General features: G+C 47.2%; 1 protein-coding gene across 6 annotated transcripts in view; it reads left to right on the top strand.

Annotated features, from left to right (window-relative positions):
• Eip74ef (Ecdysone-induced protein E74) overlaps window positions 1–17,308 on the top strand; it is a 215,547-nt gene that overhangs the window by 162,554 nt on the left and 35,685 nt on the right. For 5 of the 6 annotated variants that reach the window (XM_076420649.1, XM_076420618.1, XM_076420657.1 and 2 more), the window contains 3 exons: window positions 11,359–11,616; window positions 14,495–14,662; window positions 15,618–15,857. In XM_076420649.1, the coding sequence (XP_076276764.1) occupies window positions 11,359–11,616; window positions 14,495–14,662; window positions 15,618–15,857 (666 nt within the window). The remainder of the gene's footprint in view (window positions 1–11,358; window positions 11,617–14,494; window positions 14,663–15,617; window positions 15,858–17,308) is intronic. The other variant, XM_076420639.1, reaches the window with a different exon arrangement.

The following is a 17,308-nucleotide window of genomic DNA, read 5'->3' as shown; positions in this document are numbered from 1 at the left end:
TTCTAATCAAACGCGAAGTAGAATCTCTTGGTCGATGTGTGCTCGCCACGCGAATCGCAGGCTCGATTAATTCCTCTGGTCTCTCTCGGAGGCTCGCGGCTCTCGCGGCATGAGCACACCCGCTTCGTGTTCCTGGCTCTCTGGCCTGCGTCCTTGACACCTTTTGCTCGCGCCCGCGCCATAGCTACGCTCGGCCGTCGACGCGAATTAACGGGGCACCCAGCGACACATGGACCTCGACCCGGACGATTCGCAAAGTGGCCACTGACCTTTTCGACCCATCGAAACTCCCCCACCGATCGCGTCGACCAATATCGCACCGCAACGAAACCCGAAATCTAAGGCCCTCCCTTGGACATTTTTCTACAGAAATCAGACGATTGTTTCGCGTCGAGATTGTGCATATATATTATTCGGACCATATGATAATATTTATTCGAGTCAGAATACTTAAAATTGTAGGAGTTACAGTATAAAAAGAAAGTGCCTTGTCCACCTTGTTCTTTCGAAATAACAGAGTGAAGTAACATTGTCACTGGATCTTTCCGGCACAGAAGCCTAACTTTAGTCATTCTTTCGAACTCCATTGGCCATCGACAGAAAAGCTGAATTTCGCCGGATTGTTTCGGAACATGTCATCACGATCATCTGCCCCCCCCCCCCTCCAGCCTGATGGCTGTCCACACCGTGAAAAGAAAGTTCACGAAATTGTTCGTGGAACCGGGCGGTTGCGTAATCCAGAAATTAGATTCTCCGTTCGGCGGCGTTAGGCGAGTTGCGCAACAGCCGAGCCTTTAACGGGACCGTTCCTAAAGGAGCGAGCGGATTGTTAATGCCGGCCGATAACGAGCCGCTCTTCGTTTAAATTCTTTCGATCGACCCCACCCCCTCCAGAACTGTTTTCCGAATGAAATCAACCGGTGAAACCCGCTCGGTCGCTTTCCCCGATCGATTCCCGGGACCCAGAGGATCGCGTGTCCTTTCCAGGATATCAGCCGGGAAGAGGACACCGTGGAAAGGTAGCATCGGATGCCATCTGGCCTACAGCATCCGCTAATTCGCTACCTGGATCGCTCTCGTCAGTGTGTACCGTTAGAGGGAACGCGTCGTCTACCACCCTCAATGGGTAACCCAGTTTCTTTCATAGGCTTTTAACGGGACACGGAGGGTATCCACCCCCGTGAGAAAACAGTCCTTGCGGACTCTTTTCACTGTTGTTGCACAACCGAGTTTACTCGATCGTTCTCTGAGTACGTCACCGAGTAGGTACGTGATGAAACACGCGCTTTCTAGATATCGGACGCGACCCAGGGCCATCATCACCCGGGGGTTCAAAACACGTTCCGAACAGCGAGATCACCCACACCGATTCTTCGAATCGTCAGATCGCGAACTGTGGCGGAGGAAAACTGTTCAGGCGAATAGGTATTTCGTATATACTGTGCTTTGCTGTATACGTAAATATTAAACGTACACATTGGAGAAGGAACCTACGAATTAGACTGCGGATCTTCGGCTTATAAAAATTTTCTACAATTTTTATTTGTTTTGGATCTACAAAGACTGTTCGCAGTAAAAATAGGATTTATTTCATTCCACTTTCTTCAAATTTGTCTACAGAAATTAGACAGATATTGGGATTGACGTGGCTCGTCGCGGAAAAAAATTCTGATCGACGAAGAACGGCGTTCACCGCGGAAAAACCGTTCAGGGTACGTTTTCGATTTCTTTGTGCGATCGAAGGGAAGTGGGCGTGTGTGTTCGTACAGCAGTCCTTTCGAGACAATGGCCGAGACGACGAGCATTCAGCCAGTTGGCGAAATAGGTCAGGGACGGTCGCGCTCGTTTCCTCTTTCTCGAGGAGGAGGAACGAAAAATGTCACGGTGAGACGGTCGGAAGGAAAGGAAGGAAGGAAAGAAAAGTAAGATGGAGACAGGATAGGGTGCGTAGGTAGGTCGCGAATCCCTCAGCGCAGAGGGATTCCGAGTAGTTTCAAGGCTACCGATGGCGTTGCTGCCACTGTTGGGGTGGCTGCTCAGGTTTCCCGTTGAAGGGAGTTGAATAGGATACACGATGACGTTTCGATACGCTCGTTTCGATACACCGCCCTGCCTCGCTGACCCACTTTTCCCTGGGCCGAGAAAACCTTTCGGGTCTGGCAACTCGAGTTACAAAACGATCGAGCAACAGTCCCACGCACCTGGCTGCTACCGATTCGTTCCGGGACACCTCTCACGTCCACGTGGCTCCTTCGCTTACTCAGTTCCGCGTGCAAATTCCCTTTCGTCGCGCGCTCTCGCGATTACTCCCCTGGATTCTTGTGACTGCGATAACGAGGCTGTTCGGTACACCTTTGTCCCCTTTCAGCGAACTCGCTTTGTGAAAAGACTGCCCCGAGACATTGCGTTTCACTTGTTCAATCTGTTGGGATTACATTGCTTTCGCTGCGGACAGTCATTTTCTCCGCGTCTCATCTATTCAATTTGTCAGAGATGTTCCTTCTGCTGTGGATACTACAACTGTTTTGTTGTTTATAATTATCCTGCGGATTTTATGCGTTTTGCAAGCAAAATAAAAATTGTCCGCACTATTGCGAGACGTAGAAACAACGGACGTTCATTCCTTCTCTTAATTGTTGTAAGCGGATGTAACTAAAATATGTAATAGCATTCTTGAATCGTTTAAATGCTTTTCCGTTCTACGTCTGATGCGCCCATTTTTATCGTACATGAAATCCGCAGTCTAAAAGTCACTGAACCGAGAGATAAATTCGTGCTTGGTTCCTATGTCTCGCAAATAATGCAATTCATTTTTACCTTGCATGAAGATCCGCAGTTTATTGATATCGTACACGATGTTTTCTGGAAATGTGACCGCGTTGAAATTTGCAAGACTCTGTCCATCGAGTTTCGAGGAATGTTTCTACTTCGGTGAACGATACGGTCCTAAATTCTATGTCTATTTATGACGATATCGAGGATATTAAAACCGCGTATTTAATTTCCGAAGTTTTCTGCGAGAGGAACCGTTTCTCGGGACGAAGTACATATTGTGTAATATCGCCGGAGCGGGAATTCCATCGTGTCGTCGAGAGAGGCGCGAATTTTCGGTGAATTTCCCCGTGTCGAACACGGCCGGGGAATTAATTCCGCGTAAGTTGATTACGACGATTCAAAGGCGACCTTAATTACGCAACGATCGGCGAGCGTTCGATCGGCCGCGCTAATTAGCCCGGTTAATGCATCGTCGCCGGGGCAAACAGCGAGAACGAGAACGAGAGAGAGAGAGAGAGAGAGAGTTGTTCAACTACAAAGTCCGTTGCGTCGCGGAATTGGCAAAGCCGGAAATTTCGATACCGGAAGCGCCGCGACGCGACACGACGCCGCACGGAGCACGATTCTAGCTCGGCTTGGCTCGGTTTTCTGTACTGTGGAGCGAGGCGTTTGCATGTGCGCGACCCACTTCCTCCGTCGAAACCGAGAGTGCTTCTGCTGGTTCGTAGCTCGTTGTGTGCTCGTCCGTGTGACGTGTATGTGCGTGCCACGCCATGCCACGCCGCGAAGAGTGGGTGTTTTCATGTATAGAGCTCGGCCGCCGACACGTTATCGTACGGAGAAACGATCGAAAGCGGCTCGTCTCTCTCCTCTTTCTCTACAGACCAAACAGGAAGTGTTCGATTCCACGCGGAAGTCACGTCCCCCTTCCTCTTTCATCTGACATCTCTTTTTCGACAACTACTATACGCTCCTCCACTTCAATGGCATGTGACGCTCGATCGAACCTTTCGAGGCGTTGCCGTTTCCACAATATCGATGCGTTGTTGATTTTTATATCACGTTTTATGGTGGACGCTCTTTTTCCAAGACACAAACCGCCTGCTAAATAATCGATCACAATGGAACCAGTCATTTTTATTGAAATACCAATCCATTGTTCGTAGGGTCTTTTCAAGTTGCTGTTTTCACAATGTCGATGCGTTCGTGATTTTTATATCGCGCTTTATGGCGACTGGGCAAATAATTGGTGACACGATGCGTTGTTGACTCGTATACATATCGTGTTTTATGGGGAATGATCTCTTTTCAAGAGTGTAGCACGCTGGCCGACTCGAATGGGCTCCCAAATAATCGATCACTACGTTGCTGACAGTTCCTTGCGCGGTAATCATTTTTATTAGCATTGCTTCTTACCATTATTATCGGTGTCAGACTGCAGATTTTATGCATGTGTCAAGACTTAGTTTATAATAAATAATTCAATCTTTTTCTCTCTCTCTCTCTGAATTTGATATTATATTTTATTCAACAAACTCTTTTGACTGTTCCGCTTGGCGGTTCGCTTCTTTCTGAACATTTTCACACGCACACGTCTCGCATTTATTTATTTTACTTTTGTTCTCATACTTTCCTTCAGGTCATACATATCACAGATAGTTCATGCTTTCTTTCAGTCATCGATTATACATTCTCAACAGTCGTACCACTCGCTCAATATTTACAATAAACCATTCATACAACTATTTACCCTCCGCTATACATGCATGACACTCTCGAATTCGAACAATTTAAAACAGTAGGAATGTTGGAAGTCTTGAACAAAGTCGATATATTGTATTCAACTTATTAAGATCATTAGAGAAGAGGCAAGTTTTATTATCTCGACCGTTTCGTGCAGTGCCGAACATTTTTATGCAATATTTAAGAAGTATTTTGGAAATGTTTTCCCGGCGATCCATTCGATTTTTGCGGGGATCGTGGGAGCTCGGAAGTCGATGATCGCGTGTACACGCGCTCGGAACAGTAATTTCACGGCGCGATTGTAATTTTAGAGAAAAACACGCTCGAATCGGAACCGCGGGGACGAGACACGGCGTACTCACCTCCCGCTCATGAATTAACCACGATCGTCTAGGATGTTCAACATTCAGAGACGAACGGAGACGCTTAATTACCGGCAATTTCCTTTTGCCGGCATCGATCCGCTGCCGCGACCCTTCTCGCAGTCGACGTCCCCGCGTGAAATTCTCGATCGTCGATACAACGACTTCTTCATAAACATTGAACACTGGCATAAATCTGAATTCACGTGAATCAACTTGTTGAAATGATTATCATGTTCATTGCCATGCAAATTCGATGCGCTTCACGCGTCACTTACTTTATTCATAGACGTGATCGACGTTGTCAATAACAATTGTTATGATAATCGTTTCAAGTAATTCCGTAACACCGGTCGCCGACGATCACTGCGGTAATCGACATGTTGAAAAAAGAACGAAATTGTCTCTCGCATTCAATGCAGAGCATTTTTATTTTCCATAATGATCCGCAGTCTAGTAATCGATATAACGAGTGGGAGATTTGAATTTGAAATAAAGATACAATTAATCCTGAAAGCTACGAATTCATTTGTACACCTATTAATTTGGTAATCAACGTGTTAAAGTAGTGGAAAGATTAAAAGAAGACAAGATCATGCAATATTTCCGACCTAGTAAAATTGTTAACGGAAGAGCACGATTCTCAAGCAGTTAGCTGTGTAGCATGAGTTTAGAAGTGGGTGCTGAGAATTTTGCAATGCTCTTCGGTTAATTTATATTTCGTGTTTGACTGAAAATATTATAAAATGTCAAAATATTTACGGAAGAGGTGCAATTCTTCCTGGAATTCACGAGTCGGCTGACCCTGAGCTACAAGTGTCTGTCGCGGTTCCGATAACGCCGAATATCGAACTGGCATCGAAACGTCTATCTTATCTGGTTTGGACGAAGAGACGCGTGGATCGGAAACGCATGGTTGCGAGCAGAGTTGCTTCGGCCAGAGATCGATGTCTCTGTGTCAAGGATTGTTTCGCTTGGATCGAACGCGGAGATACAGCTGATGAAATCGGCGGGAGCTCGACATTCGCGTTGGCTGCTGTTCGCAACGTTAACTTGATGACTATTTAACATAATTTATACACATAACAAAAACGTGTCCATCCAAAGAAACAAGTTCGTTGAATAATTCCTCATTACTAAGGTTTAAGTGAAAGGCAACTTTGCAGTGGCCTGAAACAGTGAAAACAAATCGTACATCAACTTTTAAGGTGCCGTTGTTAACGGGGAGACTTCAATCTTCAAATCTATGGAAGATTCATTCGCGAGAAATATTTTTTAATGTTTTTACAGAGGTATCAATTTATACTATTTTTTTTTAGGAAAGATAGGTCTTCCATTTCTCATCTGCTACATCGTGTAAAAATATCTTAGAGGAAAATGAATAATGACGTGCGAAAGTAGAATCTTCGAGCTTTGAAACGAGTCCAAGTTTATTGGTATACGATTGTTTTTCAGGAAATGACAACAAGTCTAATATCGTCAATTTGTTCTCTGGAATATACTTTGAAATACTTTTTGGATCCGATGCATCCAACAAGTGTTAGAATAATGACTTAAAAATTTTTTATTGATCATCTTCACGATCAAAACCATTGCTCCCCCGTATCATCGCTCATTACCCGGCGATTTCTGATATCTTTCAGTTTCAGCGTATTTCGAGGCCGAGCTACGCGAAACGTCAAACTTTGCGACGTGCTCGATGAACATTGTAATTAGTCGGAGCATCGGGTTCCCTATCTAATTAAATTCTTTTTGCTGCGCATAGAAACGCCCTTTGTGGTTGAGTAAACCGGTTAAGTAAACTCTCCAAAGAGTGTTCCTTTGAGCAACAAAAAGAATTTAATGACGTTCGTGCCGCCCGCCGGTGCTCAGTCCAATTACAGTTTTAATCGATCCACTGTTTCGTTTTTTCATAGACGCGCTGCGGTGTACAGAATCAATAGACAATTATTCATGAATCTCTGTTTAGACACAATCGGAATACATTCTAACTTCGAAAATAGTTGCAGTTGCTCTAAAATAGTTAATGAATAGCAGATTTTACGCAAAATCGAAATTGTCTGCACCGGTTGTAAGAAATAATTGATCCTTTCTATCTAGCGAGTCAATGGAGACAGGCACAAACCTAATTGATCGGCATACTTAGCCACGCGTCATCTCGGACAATCTGGATCACTTGACCTTGGGTATAGGATACAATTTCTTTTTCCTACGAAGACATTCCTGATTACTTTTTTTATCTTCGCTTGACCATATGAGATGTTTAATGCAAAACTGTCGTGAGTCAATATTTGTTCAACACCACGTGTGAAGGGTGTAATTATTATCAAATGAGAAGATTGACTTGCATAAGACAAAGGTAATATCCTCGTTATCCAATAATTAGTATGCAGTTCCACATTTTTCTATTAAGTTGACAATGTGTGATCCACGCATCTAGACTAGTTTTTAAAGAAGTGGACCATCGCTTGCTGGTTTGAAAAAGTTTCGAGAATAAAGAGTGCAGAGACGAAGGAGAAGATTATATTGGGTGAACGATCGAGGAATCGATTCACGAAATCGGCCGAGGAGCGGACTTTCGTCCGGCACACATACTACGCGTCCGAAGGCGCGCGTGATGTCACATAGAAAGAGAGAGTCATTACCGTTGCGCAACGGCCGCTTGGCCGGAAGGTGTGTGTGCTGTTTGCGTGCGTGAATGCGTGCCCGAGCGAGTGCGTGAGTGCGTGAGTGCCGCGAGAAAGTTGCGTGGCCCGGGCAAACGCTGACCTTACGTACTGACCGCGCGCGTGTACGTGGACGTTCGGCCGAACCGCGAGCCGATTTCGCCGAAACTTTATACGGGGTGGTACAACCGAAAATCGGACTGATTCTAGATGAAAAAACAAGTCCAAAATGTGGAATCAAATTCTTTCACGCAATCCCTTGTTTTCGTGATAATCGAATTCACGTAGCCTCGTATGAACAGATATTTTTCCACATGTTCCACTTACTTTTTTAGGTAGAATCATCCCCTTTTCGGTTATCCGGTGGTACAAGGAGATGAGCAACATTTTTTCGTTTTTGAGAAAGACGAGACAAAAGAAGAATAATCTTATAATGCGTAAGAAACAGCTCACGTTATCGTAAAATTGCCTGGCAATCGGAGAGCGAACAACAGGGGGCCGGATTATTGGCGATTCAGCATCGAGCGAGGGTTGGGCGACATTTTGTAAATTCGAAGGTAGTCTTTTGTATTCCGGAAGTGAGTGTCGGGTGGGTGTCGGTCACGGAAAGGTGGGAATTCCTCCGGTCTCGAAAGTGACGGTAAGCCGAGGCTAGGCGAGGATGGTTCGGTCGATGCGGCTAGACACCCACCCTTCCCGGTCGCGCGGGAGGGCGAGTCAAGGTCAAGCAAGGTCAAGCAAGGTCGAACCTCCCGGAGGACTGGATTCGCTGCTAACGAGCCGGCCCAGCCCCGTTGCTCGCAATTAAGATGGCCAAAGATCCTGAAAAGCGATCCTACCCGCGAAACGATCGCCCCGCTCGAAGGGAACACGATTATTAACCCTTCGTGGTTGCCGGTCTAGTTCCCCGTGCGATTTTCTCCTCGATCGTGCCAACCACCGTTCACTAATTAACCCGACACGACTAATATCTCGAGTTACCCTCCGAAACCAGAGCTGGCTGTCGGAATTATATCTTTGGATTTAAAAATGAATTTTTGGTTGAAATGATTTCCACAGACTGAGATCTCTCATAGATTTATGTAGTTCGAATAAAAACATTTAGTTAATAATTTCAAATGGAAGCATAGAGTTTCACTAATTACACAATAAAGAATGCGAAACCGGTCGTGGAACGTTTGGGATTAATCTTTTGATCCGCGAAAGAATTCGCGACGAACAAGTGTCTAGGTTCGACCGAAGTCGGAATCGCTTATCGATTGTTCCGGCAGAGGGAAGCGGTAAAGTAGCAAGTTTGGAATCGATACGTCGGCCATCGACGAAGAAAACGATCGTGCATACGCGTGCACCGTCGTTACGGCAGCAACAAGCCGATCATTTACTATCGTGATTCTTGGAAACGACTCGAACAACTGCCCGGAATAATTCAATGCCGGTGGTCGGTTTAAAAATGTAACGATTGTACCCTTGAGGTGGCTCGTCGGGAGCGTAGCTCGGGGTTAACGGAGGTCAAAGTAAAATATTTTTTACTGTTCGAAATTGTTCTTTCTAAATATAATTAAACGGCGATGACAGCATTACTCTTTGCGATTAGTAGATTGCGGATCTATCTGCGTAATAAAAATTGTCTGCATCGATTGCAAGAAATAGAAACCAACCTGAATGTTACTTCTTCTCTTAATGATTTTAATAGAGGAGAAATCATACATTGACATCTCCTCAATTATTTGAATGCATAAAGATCTGCAGTCTAGTAATTAGTATTCTTTCGTAAGAGGTGCCAGATTGTTTATAAAATACACGAGTACCGATTTTGAAGAGACTCGAATCCTCAGCCGTGACGATGACAGAAATCGTGGCCGATTTCTCGCGAGGATCTTCGCGATCGCGTTTCCGTCTGGATCGGGCATGATCGACGAGCAGGCGAAAGGCGATCGGGTTCGGCTAGGTGGGCGCCCTCTCTCGAAACGAGGAAATGAGCTGGCTCGTTGTTTCTGCGAACGGGCCCGTGGCACGGTTTCGTCATCGTCGGACTTTCTCACGGGAGAGAGACAACCCGTCCAGACTCGTCTGCGAGAGCGCAAACACGCGTACGTATACATATCTGGCGGGCCTCATCCGATTGCGCAACGGTCTCAGAGCCTCGGGGTCCGATCGTTTAACCGTGTGGGCGCCGAAAAGTAAACGGGCCACGAGGAAAAAAGCGGTCGACACACTTCTTCGCGAGGAGAAACGACAATGACGATCGGGACCACGGTCGAGAGAGGTTGGCGGGAGCAAAGAAAGCGGCTCCCGGTGCCTCTACGCAGCCCGACGACGACGACGGCGACGTTCCTCATCGGCATCGTCGATTTTCCACGCTGAGGCGAAGCGAGGCGAGGCGAGGCGATTTTTCCCCGCCGTCGCAGCGAGAAATTGCTTAATGAAGCCGCGAGGTTGGCGCTGCTGCCTGAAAGGAAGGTAGAAACGTTGCAGTGGGTCAAGGAGAGACACCGGCTTTCACTTCCTCTCCGCAGCGCCGCGCTATACCCCTCGAGAACACCTCCCATGCCTCTCTTTTTTTTCCCCGTCGCGCACTTCCTCAGCCTTCTCGCTACCGTTAGGAAGCGAGCCGGCCACCGATCGAGCCGCTCGATCTCTTCCCTTCGACCGAGATCTCTCGGAACCAGACGCGATTTTGCAATCGTACGACCCCTGGATCGAATCGCTACGACACTTAACAGACCCTCTAGGACACTGCTCCGCGAACGAGTTAAGCCCCGTCCACACTGAAGCAACATCCAGTCTTATTTTATTCAGTAAAAAAGAATGAGGCGATACTATAGATTATATAGATCGTTATACCGAACCATAGAATCTATATTATGTACAGACATTTCTTCTTCCTGGGTACTGTGTGTCACAGTTTACTTGAGAAGACTTTCTTCGAGTTTAAAACTAATGTTTCGAAGAATTACGAGGCTAGATAATAGTTGATAGTACCCACAACGACAAGACTATAAGACAATCTTGATTAACACGTAGACTGTCACGTCGGCCATACGTGGTTGACACAGTTCGTCGTCTGTTCTTGAAAAACACATTTTGTTCGTAATACTCGTACCGAAGTTTATTGAGAGAGTATCGATAGGAAAACTGGAAGGAAGAATGCGATCCCTCGACTCTATAAACCAGATCGTGTAGTATGAATGAAAGCGTGCAGAGAATGTTTACGTTAGGGTTGCACCAACTCGCAGGAGAGACACGAAGTGAGAGAGAACGGATTGCTAAGTAGATCGATGCAGTCGGCTGGAAAGCGAGATTTCCAGGTTCTCGATCTCCCCTGCAGTAGATGTAATCCCTCTGTTATGTAAATAATCGTGTAAGACTTAGAAACGGCAACGACGTAACACTGTGTACCCCTTGCATTACTTGATGGCGTTGCATACATACATACATAACACATTGGTCGCGTCAACCATACGAGAAAATTTCTGCAGCGATAGATAGAAGTGTGTGCTAAATATTCCATCTTGTATATGTATAATAAACTCCAATGATTTTATCCAGTTTTCTATTAATTACCGTCGTTTTTGCAAGTCTCGACCAGAATCGAGGCCCATTTACAGAATCGTGTGGTCCGTGAATTAAGCTATGTCCACACTGGAACAAAAAGCAACTGCCAATTGATGCTTATCTCGAAGAAATCGTCAATTTTACAGAAAGTTGCTCGATATCGCTTCAATGTGAACGTAGTTTTAATGATTTCGAGCGTTGCAGTATTTTGCAAGGTGCAATCCAGTTAACGTTCCGGTGTTTTTGTGTTGTTTCAGTGGACACCAGGGAAGTCCAACCACACGATGCTAGCGAGAAGGAGCAATTGGGCCTTGCGAGTGTTAAAGCGGAGCCAGGTTCGACCGGCACGACGACAACCTCCACGGGTACACGTCTGTTGCACGGTATTCTCTCCCAGCATCCCCAGCAGCACGGTTTAGGGGTGCAAAATGGATACGGCCGTCACTTGACCGGTCATGCTCAGATGGGCCAACCGCCCTACACCACTGCCACTATCGCCTCGACGAGTACGCCAGGTCAGTGATAGTTCTCTTCACGAATCTCCGCTCTCTTACCCCTAAACACCCTGAAGAAACGTAATTCCATTGGAGAACCGGAAAGAGTTCGTTTCCGTGCGCGTACGTGAGGTGCCGCGTGAATTTGCAGGACAGGGGATGATCGAATTAAAGGGCGAGAAGACAGCGCGAAACAAAGACTCATCTTCTATGCAGGAGATCGTGCTCGCATTAGGCAGCATTGTCGGCGTCACTGAAGTCAAGTATTCACCCTTCTCAACGGCACTGCTGAGTTTTCTTAACATTGGCTCGGAACTACTTTTTCTTTCTCTCCCTCTTCGACCCTCTTAGACGCAGCGAAATTTCTTTAACCGGATCGAGCCGCTGCTCGATTGTTTACCCGCGCGATTACAACATTGCGGATGTTTGTGCGTTCCTTGGTCGTCGAGGGTCTCCGGAGAAGGCAACAAGCAAAAATTACAATGGAGCTTCTGTTCCCCTTGGAAATCGTGCATCGCCGATTAAACGCCGACACTCGACCGATTCCTTTCACTAGGGGATTTAGGCTGGGCTGGACACACTAAAAATGCAGTATCGTACAAGGGATGCCAGAGTGTTTGTTAAACGTCGCTCGATGCTGATTATTAGACTGCGGATGTTTACGACAATTTCATAATCTTTCGAGGTAAATTTTAAGAAAGTGGAATCGTGTAAAAATTTTTCTGAGAAACCGTTTTCGACGTGTGACGGCAGGTAATGTCCAACTTCGGGACAAGAACCTTTGAACGTTATTGGCACGACGTACCAGCGCGAGGAGTTAATACAGTTAGCAGGTGCTCGGCGGCTTAGGATGTCCGCACGGTGCGAAACAAAGCGCTCGCTTGAACAGCTTTATAATCGGACGCTATAGTTATCGGTTGTATTCGCGTAAGAAACAACGATACACGATCGTTCGGCAGCGTGAGGTTTAAGAGAAGTTAGGACCGGCGTGTGCGAGAAGAAATCGCGGTGTCTCGGGTCGAAACTTTGCAAAAGTTGATTGCGTAACACGAGGTTGAGGGGACGGGAGAGCTCTCCTCGGCGTTTCACGAGCGATCCGGTTCAAGAGAGCGAGCGGAGAGCGAGAGAGAGCAAGCGGTTCTGCTCGCCGGGGAGGTCGATTACCGAAATAATCGCCGGTTGCATAAAAGGCTACGGGCCACAAGTGCTGCGAGTGTGCTGCGGGACCCGCGAGAGTAATCGAACGACTCGAGACTCGATGCACGATCGAGAGACGGACACGGTTTTGCATAACAGCGTCATCGTTTCCGACGTGGTCGTCGGCGGTGGCGGTGACCGAGACGGAACGAGACGGAACGAGACGAGGGTCTCGTAGCTCGCGCGCACAGGACCTTTTAGGACTGGTTCCAGACGTTTCGCTTTCTCCGTCTCGCCACTCGGCTCTTTACCGTCGCGGTCTCTCGCTCGAGAGAAAGAGGAGACACGGGAAGAGGGAGAGACAGAGACCGTGGGAAGCACCAGCGATATGCATACCCAATGACCGGATGACCTTCGCCCGTTGCATAAAGATGCCTTTAATTGACGGCGCACGCGAAAACACGTTCGGCGCTCGGCCTGCTCGATAAAGCTCGGGCGAGTTAGGAACCGCTCGTTCGCTTTGCTCGCCTTGCTCATGCTCGTCCGCTCGCTCGTTCGGACCACCTCGGAGCCTCTAATTCGCTCCTCCGGAGCACAAAGACCGGAGAAGCCGAGCGGAATGAGTCCCTGCGACGACGAGAGCCACGTCGTCGCGTTGCGGCGCGTGAAATTCGACCTCCTCGTTCTACAAAGAGAGAGAGAGAGAGAGGGAGATCGAGCGCCGACCGCTTTAATTTCGGACGCGATCGATCCTCTCGCTCCATTTGACAAGCTTCATTTGCAACCGGACCACGGCCAGCCATCTCCGAGAACTCTCTTCTTCTCTCTCTCTTTTTTTTCGCGTTTTTAAATAGCCCCGGACCGATTCGATCGCGTCGATAGAGACCAAGCTTCTGCTTGAACGGTGCCCGGTCGACGATAACCGGTCGAACCTCGATAGTTGTCCGTAACGAACAATCGGAGCTCCGACAGGAGTTCTCGGGACCATTCGACTTAGCCGCGAGCGCCCGAAATGATCGATCCAGAAACGGGTTATTGTATTTGGTTGCCACAAAAGTTCACGTTAAATGTCCACTCCTTGGACTGTGGATTTTTATGCAAAGTTACAGTGAACGCATTGATACCCTCGAATTCTTTTAATCTTCTCGTTAACGTTTTGCTTCATCTTTAAAACACTCTTTTACTACATCCGCCATAGTCGGTGAAGAGGTTAAGGGTCAAGGTATCACGTGATTCATCGTGTTTCACAAAAACACTAGCCTACTCGCGCGAATTTCGTTCACCGAACATGACATTTACCTGAGGATTACTGTACCGAGGGTCCGATACGCCCAACCCAGTACACTCAGGGCTCCGGTAATCGCGTCATGGCAATTAGGTTTCCTCGAAGATGGAGAAACGTAGAGGTCCGTTTCGTTCCGAGAGCAGCTTGTCGCGACATAGTATAGCGTGCGGCGCGGAAACGACGCTCTCTTTTCTGCGGTTTGGTGATTCAGTTCAGCGCGGAAACGGCGCGAGCACGTCGCGAGATAGCTAACAAAAGCGAATCATGGCGAAACGAGACGGGTCGGGACAAGACAACACGAGACGAGAGAAAGAGAGGGACAGACAGCGGGGTCGTCGCGTTGCAAAATTGTTTTGTACCTGCCGAGCGGGTTTCTCGGTTGACGTTGATCGGCCTGGGATGGCCGGCAATTACAAAGCCAACTAAAGCAAAGCGAAGTAAAGCAAATGTTTGTCTGTTTTGTTGCATGGGAAACAGGAAGCGGATCACTGCCAGCGAGCCCCGCGGACAGCGGAGTCAGCGACGTCGAGTCCAGCACGTCCTCGGGCGCTAACGAGGACGCGAATCTCTTGCTGAAGGCCAGGCTCAACCCTAACACGTCCCTCCAGCCGAGCTTGGCGTCCCATCACTCTCATTTGTCGTCAGGTAAGTGGACGTCTGAATGAAAAGAGCGACAGAGACAGAGAGAAACGACGCGACGAGGAAAAAAAAATACACACGAGGCGAGTAATTACGGAAGACGGCTCAATTAAACGAGACGAACGGCCTAGACGACTAGCAGACGCGACGCTAAAACGACGCCCGACAATTCGCCGCCGTGATCGACAGACCGATCGTCCCAATTCCCGAAAGAACCGTCGCGAAATCGTTTGAAACCCGTGCATTATTGATAAGCTCGAGCTCGATTTGTCGCGGTGGGAGCCAGGCGATCGGTGAAAATTGAACGAGCTACGCGATCCCTGAAACCCGAGGGCCACGGATTATTCAACAAGGGACCGACGATACCGTCTCCGACGCGATTCCCGATTGTTTATCGATTTTTCGCGGCGCGACCGAGCGGAACGCTTGGTCGCCGTACAGTGGGCCAGAATCGCGAAAACCTCGGAGCTCTGTCAATTATGCATTGCTCGATGCAGATGGAACCGATTGTAAATAGTAGATTCTGCTGTTACGGCATTGTGTCCTGTACAACAATTTTCGTTCGATTGCAACAAGAAATAGAATTCAAAAGTGGAGACTGAAATATCGATTTTTAATCGCCAACAGAATGTTAGCGACACGAAGAAGATTAAACTTGTATCGCGAGATCAACTCTTCATGCTAGAATTTATTTTATTTTTACTGTGATTAGAACCCGTGTTAGGAGCCGCGTATTTATAGCCGGCTGTGTTTCTATAACAACAGAATACACATGTAGATTCTGTTCGAAATCTTCACCGCGAGTTTGACTCGACGTTACAGAATAATGTTTATCGCGTTCCTAAGCCTCCTCGAGAGACAAGTGTTAATCTGGCGACACTGCGATGATGGCCCACTGTGCAAGCGCTACGGTCGTATCAGAGGTTTCTAATAGCACATGTTTGACGAATATGTTCGACAGCAGCACTCGGCAGGTCAGCCTGTCACAGTCCTGGCGTTTATCCATCGACGGCGGGCTTCCTGCCGCCCTCCTATCATCCTCATCAGCATCACCCCTCCCAGTACCACCCGCACAGAGGGAGCTCGCCGCACCATCAACACGGGAACCACGCGATGGGTCCGGCTATGGGACCGCCTCACCACCATCACCACCATCAAACGCAGAGCCTGCAACATCTTCATTACCGTCAGCCTCCCACACGTAAGTCCAATTTTTCTGCATCTTTCGTCGAACGCTACTGCCTAGAGTTTTTAACCTTTTAACTGAGCGACACTTCTCAGTAACAAAAGTTTTACGTAGTTCGTACCAATATGGCACAATGAAATGCAAGAATTAATTGTTGCGCGAAGAAAAAAGTGAAAAATTGTTGGCAGATAGTAGCATGCGATAATTAGTAGACTGCGGATTTGATTGTTACGTTGTTTCCAATTTATCAGAACTGTTAAGAGAAGAAATAAATTGTTATTCGAGTCCTGTTTCTTGTAGTTGACGTTGGACATTTTTTATTTTGCGTAAAGATCCGTAGTCTATTAATCAGAGTGGAAAATTCTAAAGATATATAAACTGAAAGGAGGACTCGAAATTAGGAGGTCTGCGAGTATTTTCTCGATGGTCAATCATCGTACTGTGCAAGGTTTGTTTCAACCGATGAGAGTACGTGGTGTCTCCCGGACGATTCCGCTTTTACTCCACTAATTATTCCAGTGTCCGCGAATCGATTAGGTCGGCGACGCGACGTTCTTCTATTTCGAAAGTCGAGCGAGTATTCTGATCGATACGAGAACCGCGCGCGAAGTAACAGAACGGAAAGGAACGGATCAGAACAGACTTCTCCGTTTTAATTCGAGACGTGACCTGTTCTTTATTACCAGCACGGCCGTCTTCCGCTATTGTTCGATATCGATCGACGCCGGTTAAACGAACAAGCGTGCACACGACAAGCGTATAAGTCATACACGTGGAAAGAAACGCTTCGTCGCTCGGGCCCGCAAGCGCGCAGAAAAGAGCCGATGGAAAAAATAGTGTTCGCGAAACTTTCGCGACATCCGCTTCGCTAACGGGTCACCCTGAAGTGGTTACATTCGCATTCTGGTTGTTCAAGGTTAATTTACAACTTCTTTGAATTTACGTCGCGCATGTTTCAAGAATTGTCTTGATCAATTCTCAGAGGTAGAGGTCGAAGAAAAATGTGTTTCCTCTTTTAATAATTTTAGTAAGTCTTCGGTAATAAAACCTGCAGTCTAATCATTGGATTTTCGAGCAAAATAAACAGTTCTTAAAATAATGTAACAGTATTTCTCAATTCTTCTCACATTCTTAGTGTATTAAAATGAAATTCATATCGAAATAAATTGTTCAACGTCTCAGCGACGATACCCGTCATTAGGGACAACCGTCGCATTACGAATCCCGAGAAACACCCCTAATCCTCGTGTAACTCTATCGTCGTTCCTCGGTCGCGTTGGACAACCCATTCTTCTCTCCTGCAGCGTATACCAGTAACGAACACGTCCGTAAGATACGAGACACGATTCGCTCGTCAAGAAATTTCCTAATGAACGTTTGTCGCGCGTTTAGGATTTGGCAAGGGTAGCGGGTCGCGGAAAACAATGGAACGGTCAGCAGAACGATGGACGGTATCAGAAGAGGAG

The sequence above is a fragment of the Lasioglossum baleicum genome, chromosome 1 (genome assembly GCF_051020765.1).
Source record: "Lasioglossum baleicum chromosome 1, iyLasBale1, whole genome shotgun sequence".
Classification (NCBI taxonomy): domain Eukaryota; kingdom Metazoa; phylum Arthropoda; class Insecta; order Hymenoptera; family Halictidae; genus Lasioglossum; species Lasioglossum baleicum.
Note: the sequence above shows the minus strand (reverse complement) of the source record. Positions and strands in the feature narration are given on the sequence as shown.